Source organism: Arvicanthis niloticus, chromosome 21 (assembly GCF_011762505.2).
Source record: "Arvicanthis niloticus isolate mArvNil1 chromosome 21, mArvNil1.pat.X, whole genome shotgun sequence".
Lineage (NCBI taxonomy): Eukaryota > Metazoa > Chordata > Mammalia > Rodentia > Muridae > Arvicanthis > Arvicanthis niloticus.
In genome coordinates, this window is record NC_047678.1 from 21,521,377 (window position 1) to 21,546,581 (window position 25,205).

The 25,205-nt window shown below is 37.8% G+C and overlaps 1 protein-coding gene and 1 pseudogene across 4 annotated transcripts in view; one reads left to right on the forward strand and one right to left on the reverse strand.

Moving 5' to 3' along the window:
- The window catches only part of Ppp2r3a (protein phosphatase 2 regulatory subunit B''alpha), a 136,159-nt gene that overhangs the window by 98,700 nt on the left and 12,254 nt on the right, over positions 1-25,205 (reverse strand). For all 4 annotated transcript variants that reach the window (XM_076918040.1, XM_034484018.2, XM_076918041.1 and 1 more), the window contains one exon: positions 3,446-5,841. In XM_076918040.1, coding sequence (XP_076774155.1) covers positions 3,446-5,434 — 1,989 coding nt within the window. In that variant the 5' untranslated portion in view covers positions 5,435-5,841. The remainder of the gene's footprint in view (positions 1-3,445; positions 5,842-25,205) is intronic.
- Positions 9,939-10,057, forward strand: LOC117693916 (small nucleolar RNA SNORA24; annotated as a pseudogene).

Here is a 25,205-nt window from a genome sequence, read left to right on the forward strand (position 1 = left end):
TTAAAAAGAAAGGACAAGCCACTAAAGCAAGGAAATATGGCCTCTTGCACAAAGCCATCAAGCATAAACTTATTAAATTTTATTCTATTTTTGATACTGAAACTTATTTAAAAGAATGTTGAAAGATGATTATTTTAAATCACATTCTGATTCCAGTCCACATTTGTTAAAAGGACAAAACCAAACAAACGAACCTAGGAAGCTTTGGTGGTTGGCTGCTGAGTTAGACTGAGACTGTCACTAGAGACCTAGTGCCAAGATTGGGAGTCTTATCAGAGACACACTCCCTGGCTCTATTCCCATAGGAGGAAAAGTAGGAAGAGAGCTTAATACACATTCAAAATGTCGTATCACAATAAGAGTTTCTGGTTATAATAGTTGTGAAAAATTATAATAGGTCATCAGAGAAGGAGAACATTTTCTATTTAATAGGCAGATTATTGAGAAAATATATGCAAATGTCTTAGCCTACAATAACTGTAGCTCTGAGGCTACTACACAGGTATTTTTTGTCCTTTATAACACATTAAGCACATCAGTATTATCTTGAATATGAAAAACTTTTTTATTTTGTAATTAACTTACTTAGTTTCTCTTCCAGTGACAACCCTACTGAACTAAAGATATTATAATATAGGGACTTTCAGGCTGTGCCTGCTAAAATCACCGACTCTTCATTTGGGTGTGCATGACACAAAGATTAAAAACTTGGTGTTACTTTGCAATTATTTCCTTTGCTACCCTAAAATTTGGGTCAGATTCTTGCTTAGCTCTGCACATAGATAAATAAACCATTTAAAGACTATCTGTCTGAAGCTGCTAATCCTATGCCACCCCAATATACCAAATGAGAGTAACTAATCTAGACTACTGAAGCAGCGTCTGATGTCTCTAGTCTGTGCTCTAAACCCAAAGGAACTAATTTCATCTTGCTGTTTCTGACTTGTCATTCTTTCCTGCAGTAACCCTGTATTCTAGAAGGAATGATCTGATATATAAGTATCCCATGAGAAGTGGCACTACCCCCACAGGCAACTGCAATGTTCCTTGTGACCAAAAAGCATAGCTTATCATTTAGTGATAATGATCAACCCGACCATGGTTTACCCAAGACTGCTTGCTTTGCTAAGCTATGCAAACCTTTAACCTTTGCCTTTGTTCCCTTTTCTAGACTTTTCAAAGCCGTCAGTTCTCTGAAGACACTGCCCTCCTGGTGTGGGTGCAGTGTTTTTATAAAATTGTTTTCCTGCCTTCAGCACTGTCATCTCTTGGATTGGATTTGGGAACAGTGGATAGGACAGGTCCGCTGGGACTCTCAGAGTTGGGCTTTTTCTCTAAACCTAACATCATCAACATTTGTGAATCAATAAATGAGTTCCATAGTTTCCATAAATGCTCAGTGAACATTTGAGCGAAATCATCATTTAATAGCTAAGTATGTACTATATTGTTTTAAATTTTAATGTTTCTGGCAACTAAAAAATGTACACACAGAAGAGTGGCCATAAATATGTACCACGTAGAAATTATTCCCCTTATCACAATTCACCTTTTTTGTTCTGTCAAATAATCCCCTCCAGGCCCCACACCCATATGGTATTACACGATAGGCAAATGCTCTATCTTGTCTTCTTGAGACAGTGTCTTTCTAGGGAGTTCAGGTCAGTCTTCAACTCATAGTTGAAGTCCACAATAGCCTTGAACTCATGGTTCTCCTGCTTTTACATTCCCCATTCTGAGATTACCACAATGCTCAGAAGAAATGAAGTTTTAAAAATGATATATTGGGCTGGATAGATGGCTCAGTAACTAAGAATGCATACACTTTCCCAGAGGATCCAAGTTTAGTGCCCAACATTCATACGGGGCAGGTTACAACTGCATGCAACTCAAACTTCAAGGAAGCCAATAGCCTTTTCTGTCTTCTGTAGGCATTGTACTCACATACATACCTATAACAAGGACATTTAACATTTAAATCTTGCTGGATGTTGTGGCACAGTCTATAGCCCAGCACTCAGAGGGCAGAGGCAGGCAGAAATCTAGGAGTCCTGGAACCCATGCAGATAAGGCTGGATTTGAACTCACAGACATCTGCCTGACTCTGCCACCTGAGTGCTGGGATTATGGGCATGAGCCACTATGGCTGACATTAAGTTTATCTTTTTAACTCAGCCATATACGTTTTATCTTTGAAATTCAACTTCTAAAATTTATATAGTGTTGAGGAATATGCAAATGGCATAAGTAACCTGAGAAACTACTTACTATATCTACCAGCCAGAGCAGAAAACTGATGTATGGAAACTACTGAGGCCCTCTGCCAATCTTTCCTGCTCACACCTTTCCCCCTTCTCCCAGACTATTTTTTTGAACATTGTATTTGTTGTGTCCCTGCACTTTCATATTTTTAGTACAAATGTGTGCATTTCAAAATAATTCATCTATTTTATAACTTGCTTTTATTGATTTGGCTTTATAATCTGTGAATGAATATATGTCTACATTTATAAACTCTATATGGTAGATACTGGGTTTAGCAAATAGTTGATGTGCTTCTATACATGTCACAAGTTTTCAGTCAGGAACAGTAGAATATGAGTTAAAGTAAAGTCTGTCATATTTGGGACAGACTGTTTAAAAACACCATTCCTTTTTCTTTTTGGTGAACTCACAGGCTACAGATTCTTCATATTCCAGGTTGTACAATAGGGCAACATTAAGAACATGGAGGCTTCATCAAACTTTAGATGGGATGGCAAGGAGTCCCTTCCTAACCCATAGACACTCTGAGAAAGAATAATCATGCTTCAGTGACAAACACGCTACACACATGGGCAGATAATTGTCTTTCTCCAAGTAGTCAAATAAGTAGTGGAAATTAAAAACCTTTGGAGAACACTTCTTTGAGTCTAGATTGTTACTCATCCTTAGAGAAATCTCACACACACTTTCTTTGAAGGCTTGCTGCATTGATGGTACTTTAAGAAAGTGTTTGAACATACTGTTCAGGAACATTAGTTTTGTCTCATGAGCTAGATTTTCAGCTCTTTAAGAACCAGGCTTTCTTGTACCCTATCCTGCACCTTATAGAAGGTGCACATATGTGAAGTACCGATTTTTTTGTTACCTGGGAAGGATTAATATTAAATTATCTTACTCTGTGTAAGTGTCATGCTTCATTGCTCATATCTTGTGTGAGGACAGCGATAGATACTAAAACTAAGTAACTTTCTTTTAGTCACAGAACTTGGAAGACAGAGTGCATGAATAGGGTAGATAAAAACAATCTGTATGATTCAAATCCTTTACTTCTTTTTGACTGAACTGAGATTATTCCTAGCACAGAATTTAAAGTGGCTAACAAATGTAGTTTGTGTTTATATTTTACAAACAATAAAATGCATTTGGAAATTTATCAGAACTTGTGATTTTTGGATCTTACCTTGATCACTTCTGGTGTCTGCTGAATCAAAACAACTGAAGCACTATCTTTGGGTTTCTCACCCACAGGGCTCCTACAGATGGAGGGAGTGGGCTGGGAGGAAGTTGTCAAGGTTTCCTGTAGAATTTGCATCATTTCCTTTTCTTGTGATAGGCTTCCTCTGCCTGACTTGCATTCAACTAGTTCTTGAGCAAAGTCTTCAATGCTTTCCAGAATTCGAAGTAAGAGGGCTCGGTCCTCTTCCTCTATTTTGTGTCCATTGTTTTCAATAATCCTTGTTAGACAAGAAGGTGAGACTTTTTCCGTAGCTGAAGAGACTACAGGTTTAGACTCAAGATCTTTTCGGATCTGACCAGTCAAATGACTATGACTATTTAGAGAATTGATGCTTTTACCCTTGGCAAGTGGTTCTCCTAGAGAGGTCTCCATTTTCTGTGAGAATGATTCCAAATCCATTAATAATTTGTCTATCTCTTCTTGACTGTTGGGATTTATAAAGTGTCTCTGGTCTCTGAGTTCTGTGGTAGGAACTGCTAATTTAGAATCTTCCTTAGGTGGATGAACCATCATTGGCTCTTCAAATATCTTACCAATTTCATTTTGCATTGAGGCAGGACATTTTTTAAGATAGGTATCATGGTCTGAAAATTCTTTATGTTCATTTACCTTTAATGGTTCCTGACCTTGTCCATTCTCTGCTTTTTGTCCTTTATCTAATGATTTCTTCCCATCTGACTCTTCTTCAATATATAGAGTTTCCATTAAGTTACCAGAAGAAACATTCTCTAAATGGCTTACGGTTAATAACGGTGATTGAAGCTGCACAGGTTTTAGAGTTCCAGGATCGTTTACCTCCAAGCTACACAAGGAATTTGTGTTGTTTGGAGTGGTTTTTACAGTGTCTGTTTGTTTAAAATTATGCTTGTCATCTTTCAATTCAACAGTCTGAAACTGTGCAGAGTCAAGGGCTGAGAGGTGGACAATATCTTCATATTTAGGGGGCTGTTCAGTCCCATATAATGGGGAGAATGGAGTCAGCTGTAAGTTAGGTATATTATTGACAAGTTCTGTCAAATCTACGGTCTCGTTATTCCCAGACTGCATAAATTCAAATGGTAACTTTCTCAGGTAGTAAGCTAACCTGGTCATTACATTCATATAGACAGTTTCAGAGTTAGAAATTGCCTCATTGCCACTTCCTTCATTGATGCTTCCTCCTGACTTTTTCTTTATACATTGTTTTATGATGTCTGTGCATTTTTTCAAATCTTCAGAGCATTTCAGTAAGATGTCCAAGCACATTTTTATGTCTGTCCCAGGAGAAAAATGATCTATTTTATGTTTTTCCAAAATCTGTGTAACTAGATCTTCTTCAGACAAGTTCTGAAAAAGCATGGAAGTCAGGTTTGTATCTAATGAATTTCTATGAGATAAAGATTTTTCCTCCACTGAGGAACTCCGGAGTAAGCCAAAGGATGGAGAGGTCCCATCATTATTATAATGGCCACAGAGTAAGTCAAAATCAACTGACCTCCTATTAAATGAGTCAGATTTAACTTTTCTTCCTTTTTTGTAAGCTGCATGGTTTGCATTTCTGAGTTTTTCAAGGGAAAATTCCTTTATTTTCCCACTGGCAAAGCTGATTGCTTCTCCTGCAATGTCCTTTAAGTTACAGGTATTCTGAAATGTAGATGCTTTCTTGGCCCTGGGTATGCCTGTGAGGGCCTGATGGGGATAATCTTCAGCTGAGGAAAGCCCATTCTCATGAGACAAAAACACAGAGTTCAGATCTGCATCTTTGAACTGAGATACAGGGATATGTAAGAGGTCTGCACAAACACTATGATGCACCACAATGCAGTCTATCCCATGTGTGAAGGTATGACAGGTTCCAGTGCAATAATGTATGGCTTGTTCAAAGCGCCGGTCTATCACTACACTGCTATAATGGTTCACAGTGCTAACCACAAGTCTGTAAGTTGCTGCCATAATATCAAATTCACTCAATGGTAGGACTCAGAACTTTATAGAGTTTGTTTCAAGAAAAATTTCCTAAATGATACTTTGCTGAAAAAATATTTGATGACAGTGTTCAGTGGTTCTTGCAAAATATAGTAACTTTTCCATGAAGGGAAATCTTTAAATTTGAGGTTTGGTAGCTATCAGTATACAGTAGCTGCCGCACATTTATGCTTATATTAGCAAGTCTAATAACTTAAATATGTACACTTTAGTAGCATGGTACTATAGGACTGTTTCTATGAAAGAATCTCTTCTTTTAACTCTTCAGTGGGTCTATAAACTGTCATATAAACCTTAGTTGACGGTACAGGAGTACTGTGATAATTGAGTCCTCCCAGGCCTTAAGTGATCCATTTCTGTGAGGGACAGAGAACCTAGAATAGAAGAAGAAAATAATTAAACACATGCAGTTAATCAGTGATCTCTATTATCCACCATACGACTTGTTGCAAATATTTACTATAGGTCTTTGTTTTCTCACATTCTGTACTCAGTTCTTCACGTAGCACCTCAACTCTGCCTTCTTGTATATGGCTAATTGATACTTCCTGTATGACTCTTCTTGCCTTCCTGTATGACAGTTACAAGCTTATATCTAGACAGTTTTATCCTTGTGGCCTGTGGATCAAGAATAGTCTTCTGGCTGGGCAGTAGTGACACATCCCTTTAATCCCAGCATTAGGAGGCAGAGTTAAGTGAATCTTCTGAGTTTGAGGCCAGCCTGATTTACAGAGGGAGTTCCAGGACAGCCAGAGCTACATAGAGAAAACCAACAAAAACCAAACCAAACCAAACAAACAAACAAACAAACAAACAAACAGAATAGCCTTCTGATTCACTTGCAGACCTCTTGACATGTTTCTAAGCCACCTATCTCCATAGTTCCTACTACTCAACTGCACCTACTGTGTGATTCCATCAACCTAACCTCTTCTCAAAGACTGCCAACATTCAGGGCCTGTTCCTAATTTTGAGTGTTCCTCTATAGTTCTTCTATCAACTTCTCTGTTCTTAAGTATAGAAAAACAACCTTTATTACTGTTCTTGGTCCCATATTTCTGGACCATATTCATGTAATTTATTTATATCTATCTATCTATCTATCTATCTATCTATCTGACTAGATTCATAAGATTTCTTTAATTATCATTACTTAAAAAAAAAGCTTGTAAAATCTGTAGTAGTTGATTTCCAAAAATGTCTGTCAATATAGTCATTTAACCACAAGCCACAGAGTACCTACTATGCTCTCTGCTCTAAGTGCTAGTGGTGGGTTAGAGCAGTAAAGAAAGTCATGGCTTTGCTCTTATTGAGGTGATAATGTAGTTAGAAAAAACAGTAAAATGGAAATAAACATATAACCCAATAGATATGTGTTATTAAGAAAAATGAAGCAGGGTAAGGATTTAGAAGAAATAAAGGTGTTTAATAGTAGAAGTCAGACGCAACTTTATTGACATCTGAACAAAGATCTGTAAAAAGAGAGGGAGTGGGGCAAACAGGTATTATCAGATAAATCACATCAGGCAGATAAATCTTAAGTGCAAAGGTCCTGAGGTAGGAACCTACTTGACTTACTACAAGGATGAGGAGATTAATATGGTTGAAGCAGAGAAAGCAAGAATGGTATAAGAGATAAGGTCATAAAGGAAAGGAGGATTTTAACCATGCATGAGCCATAGATCTCTATAATGGAACTGAGTTTCATTAACCGTGAGTGCACTGGGATGCGACTCATGAGATCACCCAAAGAGTCACATTATAAACTCATGATTTCAACTGTTGCTTTCAGGCACATAAAAGACAAGAAATGAAACAGGAAAATAAACAGGATTGCAATGCTGGGAAGTTAGGACCAGGACAGTTACAGTGCAGCAGATGTTTAGATGTATCTATTTCAAAGGTATAGCCAACCTTTGCTGAACCACGGAATGTGTAATATGGATTGATAGTAAAAATTATTACAGCAGTGAAGGCGAATGCAGTCCTCACTGACTCATCACTGTCATTGGTTGGTTGATTGTTTTGAGACAGGGTGTCACTAAGTAGCCATGGCTAGTGTGAAACATGCTATGTACCTGACATTGAACTCACAGAAATCCATCTGCTTCTGCCTCCTAAGTATTGGTATTAAAGGTGTGTTCCACCATGCCCAGCATCACTGGCATTTTAATTATAAAAATCTTTACCCACTTAAAAACAAAAACATTCATATTTTATTTCTTTAATCCTAAATACCATTATGTTTACTTCATTTGTTTATTTATGGAAGGCAATCTATTTAGGTATTGGGGATTTAGTGACTACAGAAATTATTAATGTGAAAGAATAGTTGTTTGGAGACAGGGTTTAACTAGGCTGGCTTCAAATTGGTGACTCGCCTGCCTTTGTCTCCTGTGTGTTAGGATTGTAGACATTCACTACCATGTCCTGAAAAAAAATCTTTCTTGTGTTAAAATTTCATTGTGATTACAATATTAACTGATGTTTCTTTGGATCTAAGGTAACTGTGTTGGTACTAGTACTATTATAAAGTTCTATTAACTTGGAGGTGAACTTCCAGTTATTAAAGTGGACGAAATGCTGTGGGAAGACAGGCATGAAGAGATTGCTGTCTAGTGTGCTGATCCTCTAAACGGGCACTGGAGTTTCACAATCCACATCCCTAATTTCTGATACCTTACCTTCTAAATGTTATTTAATTTTGTTCTGGATAAACTGTTGAACTGTCAGTTTTAAGAATTTTTTTTTAATTTGAATACAAATGTGATAAACTTATGATTTGGAAGGAACACTGATATTATCATAATACTTAGATTTTTCCAACCAAATATAAATGTTGATTCTAACATTCTATCATCTTTCTCTTCATGGTTTTCTCGAGATGGATCTGAATAGGCATCCCTATGTATCCCAAGCTGACTTCCAGTCTGCAGCAATTCTCCTGTCTCTGCCCCTCAAGTGCTGGGACTATAAGGATATGCCATCATAACCGGCTTCTTAACCCTGCTTTTGTTCTTGTGCCTGAATTTAGCTGCTATGTGAATGGAGTTTGAACTAACTATTGCCTCATCCTCAACCTGTTTGTCTTCAAAATTTCAGGTGGCTTACATAAAACTAGGTATATTCAGATTGGTTGAAGCTGATGTAGCAAGAAGTTCAACAGTAACAGATGTGTTCAGTAATAAAGAAAAACTATAATGTAGCCCAACCATAACATGTGTTATGGAACAAAAGTTAAACAGCAATGGAAGAAATTACCTTTAAAAAAGACATATCAACAGAACAACCCAACACAAAGTACAGAAATAGCATTAAGCTGGGGCAAAATAGATAACTCAATGGTTAAGAGCACTTGCTGTTCTTCCAGAGTACCTGAGTTTGGCTCCAGCAACCACATCAGACAGCTGCCTGTAATGCTATTTCTAGGGAACATGATGCCCTCTATTGGCCTCTGGGAACACCTACACATACATGGCATATGCTCACACAGACACATGCATACTCATAAATACAAATACAATTTAAAAAGAAATAATGTCAAGCATTAAGAAGTTATACCTTTTTAGAAACCTAATATTTTACTTTTGAGGGGAACTGAGACAGGGTCTTACTATATATCCCTGGATGGGCTGGTACTATGTGACCTAAGCTAGCCTGAACCTCTCAAGTGCTATGATTATAGGTGTACAGTACCTAGCTATCAAGCTAAGATTTTTAAAGAATGTTGAATAAGGATATAGGGGGAGGTAACTAATAACATTGAGAAGCTATCATATAACTACATGGGATATTTCAGGACTATTTTCTAATATAGTTAATGATCTTATATTAATAAGATGAGTACCAGAAAATTTAAATACCTAATATATATTAAAACATGTCAAGTTAGTTCTTTAACCAGCACAACACAACAACAAAACAAATATTTTTTCTGTGAAATTTCAGAAATAGATGAAATATTTTTCTTAGGCCTGAATAGTAACCAAACAATTGGTTAGTAAACTAACATGGAAGAATTTGTTATATTAAAATTTGAAATAAATCAAAGAATATATTTTATTCAATAAAACTTCCTAAGTTAATGCATATTATTCTACTCTGATAGGGCTATAGGTTGCCATATAGGGATACTTTAAATGTGGCTAACATAACAGAAGGACTGGATTGTACATACGAAAGTTGAAAAGGTAGTACATGGAGTTCCTGTGAAATCCGCCCACTTTCCCCAGTACTAATGGTGCATTTTACTGTATTAGTGACCCAAACCAGGAAAGTGATACCACGACTGTGAGCTACAGAACTTGAATGTCGTCAGTTTCCATATACCTGCTCCCGTTTTTCTATAACTACCAATACATTCAGGATAGGTAATTATGCTATCCTGCCTGCCCTGAAGCATCTCATATTACTTTCTGAAGCCACACACCTCAACCAGAAACCCTAACAAATGAAGATCTCTTTTCCAATGCTACATTTTTCACTTAAAAATATTTTACTCTTTTAGTCATGGAAGAACATATTCTTGTTTATTGACAAAACTACCACCATTCAATTGGCACTAGATTCTGACTTTCACAAGCAACATTCTTCACTGTTAAAATCCTGTGTGAGGCTGGTTTATTGGACATACTTTTCTAAACTATTATTCAACTGTTTCTAGAAAAAATATGGTTCTTTACTAATGGACAATGAACAAATGTCTCCTAAGTAAATGAAAAGATGTCCAGGCTAATCAGTGATCAAGGAAGTAAAGTTTAACACAATGCACGTCTGTATTTAGATCTACCAAATCACCATGGAGACTGCTAATGCTAATCCCTCTCTCACTTTGACAGTATTAGTATAAATTTGTCAGTTTTCTGGAAAAGACATTAGTTCTATGAATCTAAAAGCCTTTAAAAAGTAGTGCATGTGTATGTGGGCATCTCTGGTCTAGGCTTCTGCCTGAAACCATGTTGATGTCCAAGGGCTGCACAGAGCTGGTCCTGTCCCTCATTGGCTAAAGCACTCAGGAGAGCAGGCTCTGCACCATGCCTGGGCAGTATGATAGAGATGGCACTGTGGCAGGGGCAGGGTAGGGGTGGGGAATGGGGTAGTGAGCTGGCCCGAGAGCAGAAGAGCTGGCTACTTATTGGCTGAGTTAGGGGGAGGGGGCAGCAGTGTGGGAGAGTTGACCTGGTGTTATGGGTACAAGAAAGTTGTGGGTTGACCAACTCAGCTATCTCCCAGGCCCAGATCCAGGGCTTTGAGTTGGCCCACCCCAACATCTACCCCATCTATGATCTGCTAGAGTATGTGAAGGGGCCGGTCCTACAGAACCAAAGCTGTAGGATTTCCATGACACAGGGCAACAACAGGATATTCCAGAGGAGTCCCAGTGAGGATCCAGTATTGATAGTGTAGCAGAAGCCAGAGGTCTTGAAACAGACCATTGACTCACTGTACTGAACATTTGCAAATAAAAATGTTTGGACAAAATGGTATACTATGAGATACACTGTGACATACGGCAAGATTTATTTTGTTCCCTTTTTTCTTTCTTTTCTCTTGCATGTGTGTATGTGGGGGGTGGACATTGCAAGGGCAAAGGGTAGATACCAAGAGACAGGGATTGGGTGCATGATGTAAAACTCAAAAAGAATAATTTTTTTAAAAGTACATATGTATGTACATCTTTAAGCTCAGCAATTTACTATTTGAGACACAGTGTAAGAAATAATGGATAAATATATAGACTGGCTTCTCTTAGTATTTCACGTTATTATGTATGACTAAGTGTTCCTTATTATTGCTAAGTAGTATTACATGACTTTTTGCTTACCCAATTACTTACTAAAATATATTTATGTTGTTTCCCACTTTTTTCAGTGCTGGGATTAAAATTAGGGTATCTCACATGTGCTAGGCTAGAACACCTAGGATGCAGGAACTGCTCAGTAAATATTATTGCTCTAATTCTTTAATAAAACATTTCCCCCTTCATGTCAGGCATTGGGAGAATGATGCTGAATAATCCATGATAATGATTCCTAGGATATTCACTGTTAATGAGGCAATGGGAGGGAAGCATAGCTGAAAACAGGAAGAGCATGAGCTCTAATACAGGGTGGGCATAGAAAAGATAAAAGATGGTTTCATGGCTACTGTGGTACATAGGAATGTACCTTTTGAATGTCCAAAGGGGAGGACTGGATAAAATGTGAACAAAGTCAACAGAAAGACCGCATGTGGAGATACAGCTCTGAGAAGTTACTCAGGGTAAGCATGTGACATGAGGACACCTCTGGACTGAGGAGACGGTTGGGGGTCAGGAGAGTGGCCACAATGGACTCACTGTGCAGAGGGGAGACCCCAGAAGAGCTGGCTGTGTTTCTGGCCCTCTCCCTAGAATCTTCAAACACAGAACCTGCTCAGAAATCCCAAGCTGCCCTAGTTTCCCTTTAAGCTTCAAGCCAGTTTCTGGTACTGAGTTGTCAACATCAATGGCTAGTAAGTTCACAGGGTCATGAGTTGACATTTTGACCTCTTGACATCTGAAGGTGTACCATCCTCCTTTTTAGTCTCTTCCAGAGCCTAGAAAGTCATTCTCTTTTTCATTTGTCTCTTTAACAGTTCCTTCCAGAACAGACAACTTCTTTCCTTTTTCTGTTTCTCTCTGTAAAGTTCTCCAACTATCTTGAATAATACACCAGGCTATAAGAGAGGCTGTTAATGCTGCTGATTCAAATGCCAACTGTCTTTAAGAAGCTGTTTTATCTTGTTCACAGCTGAGGGGGGTCATCCTGAGTGCTGGCCGTGTGGGCTGCAGCTTCTTCTTGCTCATGGCCCCCACAGTAGTGTGGACTCATGATGCTGACGTGCCCACATTGAGGTGCCTGCAGCCCTGGGCTGGAGCATGTAGCCTCAGCCTCTCTTCATGGACACTGGGGGATGCTTTGGCCATTTTTTTAAAATTTATTTTCATTTTATGTGTGTTGGCGTTTTGCCTGCTTGTATGTGTTTAAGGGTATCGGATTCTCTGGAACTGGAGATACAGACAGTTGTGAGCTGCCATGTGGGTACTCGTCCTTCGGAAGAGCAGCAATGCACTTAACTGCTGAGCCATCTCTCCAGCCTGACTTAACTTTTATGTAATTAATTTTTAATACAGTTGAGTTTAAAGATCAGTCAACATTATTTGTTCAAAATATTGATCCCTGCGGGTAGGTGTGCAGCTTAGTACAATGTTTGGCTAGTGCACAAGGCCAAGAAGTCTTATCCTATTTCCATTTTTAAAAAGTATTTTGTCCTCACTGAGGTACGTTGATGCTTTTGATGAAACAAACAAGCAAACAAATAACAACAAAAACTCAGTAACCGTATATACTGTTTGAAATCTCTTATGTGTATCTAGATTTGTCAAATATATTTCCTGTATCTACAGTGAACACATAACCTTTATTGTTTATTTTGTTAATGTGGTGAAATGGTGAGAGCTGAAGTTCATAGTGAACATTTGAAATTAACGAGTGATAAACAGGAAGCCAGAAAACACCTAGAAATATGAAGAAAAATTAAAATAGTAAAGAAAAAGTTGATAGTGGTTGACTCTAAGGAGTAGACCCAGATAAAGTAAAAATTGTCATTAAAAAAACATTTAGCACTCATACTTTAAATATAAAATATTCAAATAACATTTGTAACAAATTCTAGAAATTAAAAAGGGATTTTAGAGCATTACCTTACTTTTATGGATGTTTCTGCTTTATTTCATAGAGAAATCTGGGACGTTAATAAAACATTAAGAACCATAATGTAATGATGGAAAATAGAAAAAGGTATTACACATCTTGTTCCACTTCAGGAAACATCTGGAGCAGAGAATATGAGGTAAAGAAATTCCATTGTTTATCTTGGTCAGTGAAAGGGTTCAAGAAGAAATAAATGAACAACATAAATTGTAAACAGTGGAATTGGGTGAATTTCCATGTCACTCAAAATAGGTCATTCCAAGGGTTTGAAAAGAACTGTAGAATAAAGGGTTTTCCTTAAAACCCTTTATTTAAGAGAGTCCAGAAGGTGTGATGACTCAGAAGTAATGAGTCATTTACAAATAATGACACTATTGCTCTGCCTGGAAAATAGAGGGGGTTTTGGTTGATAACTCAGTGTGGAAACTGCTTCCAGGACAACAGTTTGGAAGAATACAAAACAGGTACTTCTTAGTATAGAACGTCTTAGTCAGGGAAATGGGAAGAGAACTAGAATATTTCATTTGTTGTATTCAGTTTTAAATAGTTGAGAAAATAAACTGAAAAAGAGAAATCATTTCATAAGAGATTTTCTTATGTTCTAAGAAAATGTATGTAGTATAAAAGAATAATACTTTAGACATAATGTTTCAATGAAGAAAATATAAAGATTATTATAAGAATATTTCAGCAGATGACATAATTTGAATATATATGAAGTAGGAAGTGCTTAAAAACTTTCTCTTATTTTATTTTATTTTATTATTCTTTTGTTACTGCTTAAGACAAGTACTCTCCAGGCATTCCTGGCTGTCCTGGAACTTGCTATTACGACCAGGCTGGCCCTGAACTCACAAAGGTCAGCCTGTGTCTGCCTCCCTGGTGCTGAAATTAAAGGGATATGCTATGCTTACCATTAGAAAACATGCCAATTGGAAAGGAGGAGGTCTTGCATGGTCCCACACCTAGACCAAGGACTGCAGGCAAGGGGCAGGAGAGATGGCTCAGCGGTTAAGAGATGGCTTTACCTACCAGAGGACCCAGGCTGTAATCCCAGCCTCCCATGGCAGCTCACAACTGTAACTACAATTTCAGGCCATCTGACACCCTATCACAAACATATATGCAGGCAAAACACAAGTGCACATGAATAAAAATAATAAATAATTAAAAAAAGAACCACAGGCAGTTGATGGCTGCTGAGAGAGGAAGAATTACTCTTTCCCAAGGACGAGGCCCCTAACTGGTTATCCAACACCAAGTGGTCAGTCCTGAAAACATTTATGTATACACATAAGGAACACTAAAGTGACTTAGCAGGTTGTCATTTATATCTTCCATCCCTCCCTGAATTTGACAGGTCGTAAGGGATATGGGAGTAGTTGGAAAGAACAGAAGCAGGGGGAAAATAATGCAATTAAACTGGAAAAATGGAGGGTTCCTTGTGTAGCTTCTGTTTCTGATAATGTGGTCAAGCCATTTCCCCCTCATTGAGATCACACCTTCTCTTTTGGGAAAACAGTATTAAAAAATGGCTCTGGGGTCCAGAGAATAAGAGAAAAGCAGAAATTACTTTTCTTGGTTTGAATTAGGAAAAAATGTATTTATCAGATATTATTTGAAGCATAATGAACTGACAATTCATTTTTAAGACATGCCATTTGTAAAGCTACTGCCTCCAGAAAGAAAATTTGAAGGGCTGAAGAGATAGCTGAGTGGTTGAGAGCAGTGGCTGCTCTTCCAGTGGACCTGGGTTCATTTCCCAGCACCTATACAGTGGTTCACAACTACTGGTCTGTAACTGCAACTCTAGGCAATGTAATGCCCCTCTTCTGCCCTTCATGGACACAAGGTGTGGTGAACATAGAAATATACGGGGAACCCTCCCCTTGACATTTGTAATTTTTATAAAAGCAAATTTGGAGTTAAAGAGTTAAGTTTCAAACAAATACTAAAGTTAGGGATACAGCTAGCTCAGTGGTAGAGGATTTTCCCAGCATGTATGAGAGCCTAGATTAAACTCCTAGCACATCACAAAAACCATTATTATATATTCTGAAATATCAAAAACATTTGTCTTGGACATTATACAAGCATAGGCAGTGAATATTTTTAGACACTTTAGAGTAATGATTATGCTTTAAAGTTAACAGCATTTGAGTGCTGCTACAGATCAGACACTCCTCAGGATGCACTCCTATAGATTTCACGGCACTGCTTCACACCACCACAGGGGGATCTGGAAGAAGGGTATGTCTAACCTTACCTGGGAGGTCCAGAGTGAATTCCTGGAATGTAACTTCTGAGTCAATGCTCATCTAAGCTTGGCTTTTCAGAGCTGATAGCTACCTCTGAGTCATCCATGCTCCTGTAAGGAGCCCATCACGTTTAAGTAATCTTAAAAAACTAATTAGTTTACTAAACTTGGGTAAAATTGTGTCTTTGGTCTGCAGTTGGTGTCCTACCTGATGTGAAAGACATTGTTCACATCTTCCTAGGAAAGGTCATAGAACAGGGCATAAGTGACAAACTCACCAGCCAGATCTGAACACAATTCTTTTATCTTTAGATCCAGTGCCTTTCAATACCCCTGTACAACCACAAATTCTGGTCATAAAGTAAACAGAGATGTATTTTTCCTTTAAATAGGGGCTGGGAATAAAACTTAGAACCTTGCAAATACCAGAAAAGTGCTTTACCATTAAATTATACCCTGAGCTACTGATAACTTAAATACACTTAAAAATATCAATTTATATAAGTATATACAATGTTCAGAGTCCTCTAGAAAAAAACCCAGCTTTTCTCCATTTGTAGAAATTTATGTAATGAAAAGAAATGAGACATAAAGACTAGATATTAATTCATTCAATATGTATTTATTTAGTCCTTCATGGACCCTGATGATGGTTTATTTTGGGGCATACTTCTCTTCCTGTTCCTGTTATTATCATCATTTTGTGTGTGTGTGTGTGTGTGTGTGAGAGAGAGAGAGAGAGAGAGAGAGAGAGAGAGAGAGAGTGAGTGTATGAATATGAATGAATTAGGTTGTGTGCTAAGGAGAGCACACAGAAATGAGAAGATAACTTTTTCAGGAGTTAAATCTCTCCTTCCAGAATCTATAGATCCATAGGACCTATAGATCAAACTCATATCATCAGATTTGCTCAGCAAACATTTTAATAGAGGGAGCCTGTCTTGCTAGCACAATTCTTTTGTTTGTGAGATAGAGTCTTGTGTGTCCCATATTGCCTCAACTGATGATCCTTCCGCTCAAGTCTCCAGAGTGCTTGGGTTACAGGTGCAGGGCTGTTTGTTTTTGAGGTGGGCTTACTATGTAGCCTATGCTGGCCTCTAAAGAGTGCTTCTTTTGCCCCCAAATGTTGGGAATGCTGAGATTACAGGCTTGTGCCATCACATCTGCCTTGCAAATATCCTATACATATAAATAGACATAAAGAGTTTTGTGTGTATTTTAAAAACAAAAGTAACGTAACTTATTGTTTTCTCAATTTAATAAAAAATACTACTTTACATGAAAATTAAAGTCAATTGTCATGTATTGGTTGGTTTTTTTTTTTTTTTTTGTCAGCTTGACACAAATCTAGACAATCTGGGAAGAGGGAATTTAATTGAGAAAATGTCTCCATAAAACTGTCCTTTTTTTGTATTGTCTTAACAATTGATGGAGAGGGTCATGCTCACTCTGGGCCGTGCCAACCCTGGACAGGTGGTCCTGAGTTGAATAAGAAAGGAGGCTAAGCAAGCCATGGGAGCAAGCCAATAAGTAAAATAATAATCCTCCATGGCCTCTGCTTCAAATCCTTCTTCTAGGTTCCTGCCATGAGTTCGTGCCTTGGCTTCCCTCAGGGATGGAGTAAGACCTGAGATCTGTAACCTGAAATAAAAACTGTTCTCCCCAAACTGCTTTTGTTTATGGAGTTTTATCATAATAGAAATCCCAAGACATTATACATATAACTAGTATACATGATATGAATATACCAAACTGATTTATTAAACTCCCTGCTAAGGTATATTATAGGCTGTAGTATCGATAAGGTGAAGAAAGGAGAACTGGCAAAGGCCCACAGGTAAAGGTGCTGTGTAGATCTGACAACTTGAGTTTGAGGTCTACGTCCCACAGATGGCAAAAAAAAAACTCTTCAGAGAATTGTCCTCTGACCTACACATGCCTACATGAGCCTGCTCACACACATTAATTAATTAATGAAAACTTTTAAAAGCAAGCAAGCAATAAGGAAAGGATCAAACTGATTTCTACTGTGGCAGCTTTCAAAATATTCTAAGGGAGGAAAGTATTAAAACATGGAGGCTCAAAGATTTAATCTTTTAGATATAGATGAATAATGTCCAAATCTTGAATTATTTGTAGATGAGGAAGAATTTACAAAAAAGAAACAAACAACAAAACATACTTCACAATATCACTGAAAGAACTTAGACAACTAAAGACAGTAGATGGACTTTCCAGGAAAAAACCAAAACAGTTTTAATGGCCACTCACAATCACCGCTTGCCTCAGAAGTATTGGAGAGCACCATCTAACACAAGTTCAGTGAGTCCTTCTGAAGCAGGTAACTAAAGACTTCTAGTTAGTGGAGGTTCACTTTCTCCAGAATTCACTGGGCTCTGTGAGTTATGAACTGCGCTGTCTGAGTTCCTACTGCAACAGGAATAGCTTTGCTTTGATCTTCATAGATACGAGAGCGTAAAAAATTGTTTCACTTGAAAAAAATTCCTTGGTAAAAAAGTGTTGAAAATACATTTACCCTTCATTATTATTTGTTAATCAAAAATGGAAAACATGTTTTATAACAGAGATCTGAAAGAAAGTTAGCACTGTTAACATAATCAATTTCAGCATCACTAACGGTATGGCAATCAGGCAGAAAGTACCTTCCCACATGGTGTAACATGAAAATTATAGTATCATCTATGAAATGTTCTTATTAAAATACTTTATTTTTTTAGATCTACTGTCCAGTTAAAGTGACCATAGAACCTAGAGATATTTACAATATAGACTGTTGTACAAAGCAAATTAGCCCAGTTCTCTTCAGTAAGTCCTGTATCATGAAACTGTTATGTGTGTGTTGGGTAGGCTGAAGAGGAAGGAAGCAGAAAGAACATCAGATGGAAGGATTTATAAGGTGAGTGCATGTTTCGAGTATTTTAACAGTGATATTAGTCAGATTATGATTTTTACTTGAGACAGGATGCTACTGAAGAGTTCTCAGCAGAGAAAGGACATGATTTCACTCACTTTTTAACAAAATAATTCTGGATATCATGATGAGAACAAACTACAAAGAACACGAGTAAAAGGGAAAAAAAAAGAGGAGAATCAGAAAGGGGTTTCTTGAACAATCTAGGTAAAAATGATGTTGGTTTGGACCAGGTAGGAGAAAATAGGTTAAAGGAAAGTTAAGGTTCTCGATGTATTTTTAAAGTAGAGGCAATGAGACAGATGTGCAGGCTTTGTGGAAAAGGGAAAAAATGAGTCTTTACATTTTTAAAAGTTGTGGTTTGGTGGCTTGAGAGATAGCTCAACAGTTAAAATAACTGGCTGTTCTTCCTGATGACCTAAGTTCAAATTTCCATCATCCACACGGTAGCTAATAATGGTCTGTAACTCCAGCTCTAGAGGATCCAATGCCTTATGCTTCTATGTATCAGGCAAAACACTGTATAGATAAAATTAAACAAAACTCAAAAGCTGTGTTTTGTTTTGTCTGAATAACCAGAAGATGTGAACAGAGGTTAGCTAAGCTTGATAGACCACAGAAAGAAGAGATTTGTTGGTGGGAAGGGGAGTGGTGGTGGCATTGTAAGGTTAGTAGTGCCATATTGGACATCGGATCTATGTAAGGGTGTTCAATTCCTGACAGACTGAGATTGTAGATTAAGGGGGAGGACTATGGGCTGAAGATTTGGCAAATGAATCTCTGTGAGTTCAAGGCCAACCGAGTCTACATATAGTGAACTACATACAGGCCAGCCAGCACTATACAGTGAGACTGTCTGGGGAAGAAGAATCATTAGAAGAGACTGAAAAGTAGCTAGAGAGAAACTATAATAAATGTATTTCATCTCTGATTCAGATGTCTGATACCTTCTAGTATTAATGAATCCATGGTAGGCTAACCTGAATGTTTTAGCAAGAATGAAAACACCAGCACAGAAATTAGGTCAAAATCTTACATCCTTCTCAATTATTAACAAGTATCCTAAAAGCCAAATGAAAAAGATGTTTCAAGGAGGAACTGTTCAACTCATCAGAATATTAAAAAAGTACTGAGAAATGGCAGGCATGGTCATCAGTGTTGTCAACTGGTAAGTCACACTCTGTCCCTACTCCTGGAATTATACAGACAGAAATAGGGGAGCATAAGCTTGAAAGAGAGAGAAAGAAATGAAAAATTACTATTAAAATATAGAAAATTATTTCAAAAAGTTTTCTCAAAGTTTATATAAAATAAAGCAATACTTAGAAGGGAAAGTAACTATAAAGAGATTTTTAAGATGGGAGAGAAAAATGGCTATTTTCATGCAAAAGAGACTGACTCAAGAGAGAAGAAAGCTGCCAACACAAGAGAAATACCAACTAATAGTTTCTTCATGGTAACAAGAGAAAAAGTAGAATACATGGATGCCACTACAAGTAGAAAATGAGTAGCTATGATCATAAAGCTCTTTTCTGACTCAGTGTTTTCAGTGAAATAAGAAACAAGGCCTTCTAGTCAAAGTAAAAAGTGGGAAAGAGACAGGGACCATAGGAGGTGACTGAAGACATAAACAGTCACCCTGGAGGAAGTGAAACTAACACAAATACACACACACACACACACACACACACACACACACACACACACACACATAGTGTGATTGCCAGGCAAAACTAAAGGTCAACTTGAGGTCATAAGCGTAGATTTAAAGCATAATAAAAAAGATGGTTTTACAGGGATGGATCAGGCAAAGCATTGGATCTAACTGGCCCTCTGATTTAAGCCAAGCAATGCAGCTGAATTGAGAGGTTCACGAAGTGACAACGTACATAAGCAAACATGCTAAAGAATGAAGATGGAGTCTAAATGTCTACCCTGCATATCTCCTTTAGTCCTTCTGAGCTCTATGGACTCCTAGGTGGCCAGCACCAAATCCTTCTATCTTTACCACTTCTCAGAAGCTCCCTCTATCTTCCTATTTAAACTCAAACTAGATACCCTGTAAGGATGTGGCTTTCACTGCAGTCCTTTTAGAGAAGGACTCACATTCCTCAAAGACGCAGGAGGACTGGTTAGTGCCCTTCTTATTCCACACTGCTAACTGTACAACATTCTCCCTTTGCCCTGTACAGAAATCCCCTGCCTGAGTCACAAATCACCAGGCTCCATTCCCCCACTACCTTTCCTACTTCGATCACTTAGGGCTCTTCAAGGTCATCCATCCTTTTCATTGCTTGGTAATTTTTTTTTTTTTTTTTTTTTTTTGAGACAGGGTTTCTCTGTGTAGCCCTGGCTGTCCTGGAACTCACTCTGTAGACCAGGCTGGCCTCAAACTCAGAAATCTTCCTGATTCTGCCTCCCAAGTGTTGGGATTAAAGGCATGCGCCACCACTGCCTAGCACTTGGTAATTTTAGCTTCTGGCCCACTGTTACTCCAATAATATTTCTGTCACAATTCTTATTGATTTCAACATAAAAAAAAAAAAAAAAAAAGCCTGTCTGATAGCCTGGCCTCTTCGTTTCTTGACTGTTTCTACATAACAACACTGATCTTGTTTTCTCTATTCTATCTGAGCCACTCTTTACCACATCCCTATCATGCATGCCATCTAAGAGTTAAAGTTTAGTATCAACATCTGAAGTCGCATCTTTGTTGTTTTGGATTTTAAGACAGGGTCTCACTACATTAGATCAGGCTAGCCTCAAACTTACAGGCCAGCACAGTTCCCTGCCTCTGCCTTCTGAGTAATTAAAGGTATGCACTACCTAATACCTGGCTCTTTGTTTAATTCCCTATTGGGGCTAGAAAGATGGCTTAGTAGTTAAAGAGAATGTACTGCTCTGAAGTTTGGTTCCAAAACACTCTCATCAAGTGGCTCACAAACACCTGTAATTTTAGCTCTAGGAGATCTGATATGTCTGGCTTCTGTGACAGCTGTGCCCACACATACATACTCACTACCACTCCCTAATTATAAATAAACTAAATCCTTTAAAGAATTCCTTAATGCATCTCTAGTAAGGTTGAGAGAATACTGGTACACTAGGCATATGATTGCCCTCTGCAGGAATTCATGCTACCAACATCAACAGATGACAGGAAGCAAAGCCAGGAGTGGATATGCCTGTAGTTTCCAGCAGGCAGAAGGGCAGGAATAGCTTGAGTTTGAGGCTAGTCTTGACTATATAATGAGACCCCAATTCTTTCCCAAGACCTTGTTAAAAAAATATAATGGAAAATAACAATGACCAAACAGAAAGCAAAAGAGAGCACTGGGTATGCTTTATTGACTCCCCATTTCAATCAGGCTCTCAAAAGGAATATTAATGTTCTTTTATAATCATTTATATAGTATGTTAAGGACAGGGAGGGATATGTTCCAAAAACTGCATCATTATGTGGTTTCACAGCTATGGAACTATCATTGCACATACTTAGATAAATCTAGAGTTTATTATACAGCCATGTTATATAATACAGTCTGGCTCCAAGGCTATAAACCTATAGACCTTGTTACTGTGTTGAATACTCTTGGGAGATATAATATGTGACAGTTAATCTTTATTGTCAACTTGATGAGACTCAGAATTACATGGAAACATGCTTCTGGATATGCCTTCGAGGGTGTTTCCTCATAGACAGGTTAGGATCTCCCTGAATGTAGGTGGCACTATCCCATAGGCTGTGGTCATAAACTAAACAAAGAGGAGAGCCAGCTGAGCACCAGCATCCATTTCTCTCTCCTTCCTGATGGCGGATATAATGAGGCAAGCTTCCTCAGGTTCCTGCTGCCATGCCTTTTCTGCTGTGATGGACTGTATCTTCACAAACTGTACACCAAAATGACTCTTCTTTTAAGTTGCTTCCTGTCCAGCATTTGGTCACAACAATAAGAAAAAGAATATAATATAACAATGAGAATGTGTATATCTAAATGGAAAAGATATAGGCATTTACCACAAATGGAACTTATAGGACTAGAAGCTTCTCTCAGTAAGTCAGTGAATGTGAAGCCTCTGGGCGTGATTGCAGACTTTATGAAGACTATACTTAATATTTATATTAAAAAAAACTCTTAAAAACAAATAAGCCTTACTTATATAGCTTATTTACCTTTAAAATTTTTTACTTTCATGAGACTCAGCTTAAAAACTGACACACTGCACAACTGTATAAAAATATCTTCTTAGCTCAAGTCTAGACAGATTCACTACTGATTTTTACCAGCCTTTTAAAGAACATGAATGAGTCTCAAATTCTTTCATAAAACATAGTACCCTTCAAAATTCATCCTATGAATCCAATATTACGCCAATACAGCAAAGAGAAGCTTTAGATGATTTTCCTCAATGAACACAGACACAAAAAAAATCAATACTCAAGAATCAAATTCAACAGTACATGAAAAAGATCATCCATTAAGATCAAACTGTCTTCATTCAGAGATGAAAAGAAGTCCATTATATGTAAATTAATAAATATAATTACCACATAAACGGAGTCAAGTATAAAAGCACATGGCCATCCCAGCTGATACAACAAGGCATTTATTTAGCTAGGAAGATGAACAAAACCATGTCTTTTGAAAGAAAATGAGTGGAAATGGAAAGTGAAAATAAGCAGGACTCAGAAAGGTAAACATGTCTGTCATAGGGGAACCTCGAGAAGGGACAAAGACAATATCAAAGTAAAAGCGGAACTATTACAAGTCAGGAGGAAGACCAGAGTGAGGGAGAGAAAAAAATGGAAGAGTGCAAATATCATCAAATTACATTATATGCCTGTATGAAAATACCACAATGAAGCTCATTATTTTTACAGTATGTGCTAATAAGAAACAAAAGGAAACTTTGTATTTTTATCTTTTACATTGTTTTATATTTTTTGTTGTTAAAAATCAAGACATAAATACATTATTTGAGGCTTACACAGGGTCAGAATTAACATCATTGTCTTTCACTTATGCATCTTGCCCCATTAGGTGTTCAGAGGTAATAATTCACCTGAACCCATCATCTTTTTTTTTTTTAATAATTTATTCATTTATTTTTATTTCACATGTGTTGGTGTTTTGCCTGCATGTATGTCTGAGTGTGAGGGTGTCAAATCTTGGAGTTACAGACAGTTGTGAGCTGCCATGTGGTTGCTGGGATTTGAACTCAGGACCTCTGGAAGAGCAGTCAGTGCTCTTAACCACTGAGCCATCTCTCCAGCCCCCACCCATTGTCTTCTATCCTTCCTAGAGTCTGTCTGTCTTAGTTACTTTTCAATTGCTGTGGTAAGACACCATGGCCAAAACAACTTTAAAAAAAAAGTTTAGTTGGGCTTATGGTTCCTACAGGTTAGAGTCTATGATGGTGTAGTGAGGGCATGGTGACAGTTAGCTGGAACAGCATCTTAGGACTCACATCTTGATCCAGAAGCAAGAGGAATAGAGCACAATTGGGAATGGTTTGTCTTTTGAAACATTATGGCCGTAACCAAATGCCACACTTGTTCCAATAAGGCCATACCTCCTAATCCTAACACTTTCACCAAATGGGGACTACACATTCAAACATGAGCCCACTGAGGGTATTCTCATCTGCACCGTCACTAGCTGTGACTCTTCTTTTCAAAAACATGTGCATGGCTGTTTGCCTGTTTTCCTTTTCCTAGCGGATTTGCTTGCAAGTAGATTATGCTTCATGAACTCTCCTATTAACAAAATCTATTGGAGTTGGGGGTCCATGTTTTCAAACTTTTATTTATTTGTATTATTATTAATTATTATTTGTTTTTTGAGACAGGGTTTCTCTGTGTAGTCTTGGCTGTTCTGGAACTTGCCCTGTAGATCAGGCTGGCCTTGAACACAGCTCCACCTGCCTATGGCTCCTGAGTGTTGGTATTAAAGGCATGCACCACTACCTGGCTGCTTTCAAACTTGAGAGATGGATGGGGGGGGAAGGGAGGGAGGGAGGGAGGGAGGGGGAGAGAGACAAAGAGAGAGAGAGAGAGAGAGAGAAAGAGAGAGAGAGAGAGAGAGAAGGGAATGGGGATGGAGGAAGAGGACTGAGACATAGACACAGAGAGACACAGAGAGAGTCAGAGACAGAGACTGATTGATTCTGAAAGATTCTATTGTTATGTAAAGATTTATGTCTGTGTGTATTCAGGTAGGTTGTATGCCCACAAAGGGCAGCTGTGTTGAACCCCTGGAGCTAGAGATATAGGTATTTGTAAGCCAGTGGGAGCTAAACTTGGGTTTACTGCAAGCCATTTCTCTAGTCCCATTTTCAAACTTGTTAAGAATTATGCTGAGGTCTAACCAAACCCCTTACTATAAATGTTCCTGGCAGTTATTTTTTCTTCTCATGTAGTTTCCTTTCCCCACCTCTTCTTCCACAGCTCCGGTGTATAAGACAATGGGATTTTTTTTTTTAGCTCCACTATAATCTTTTAGAACCATGTTGGATATGTGGTAGTCCAATGTTGGCCAAAATATTATTACATGGTACAGAAATGTTTATATATATTAGATTGGTCTAAGCATTGAAATGATCATCTAATAAATTCTTATGCTAAAAATAAAGCCAGTGTTACCTAATAGATGAGGATACTGAGTCCAAGATAAAAATAAAGAAGCAAGCAAGCAAATAAACAAAACAAATGAAAACCTCCCAATTCTTGGTAATATTAATAAGAAAGCATAAGAATTGTGATTTGAACCCGTTTTCCTAATGTCTAACAAGCCTTTCCTACTTTATTATATTTGT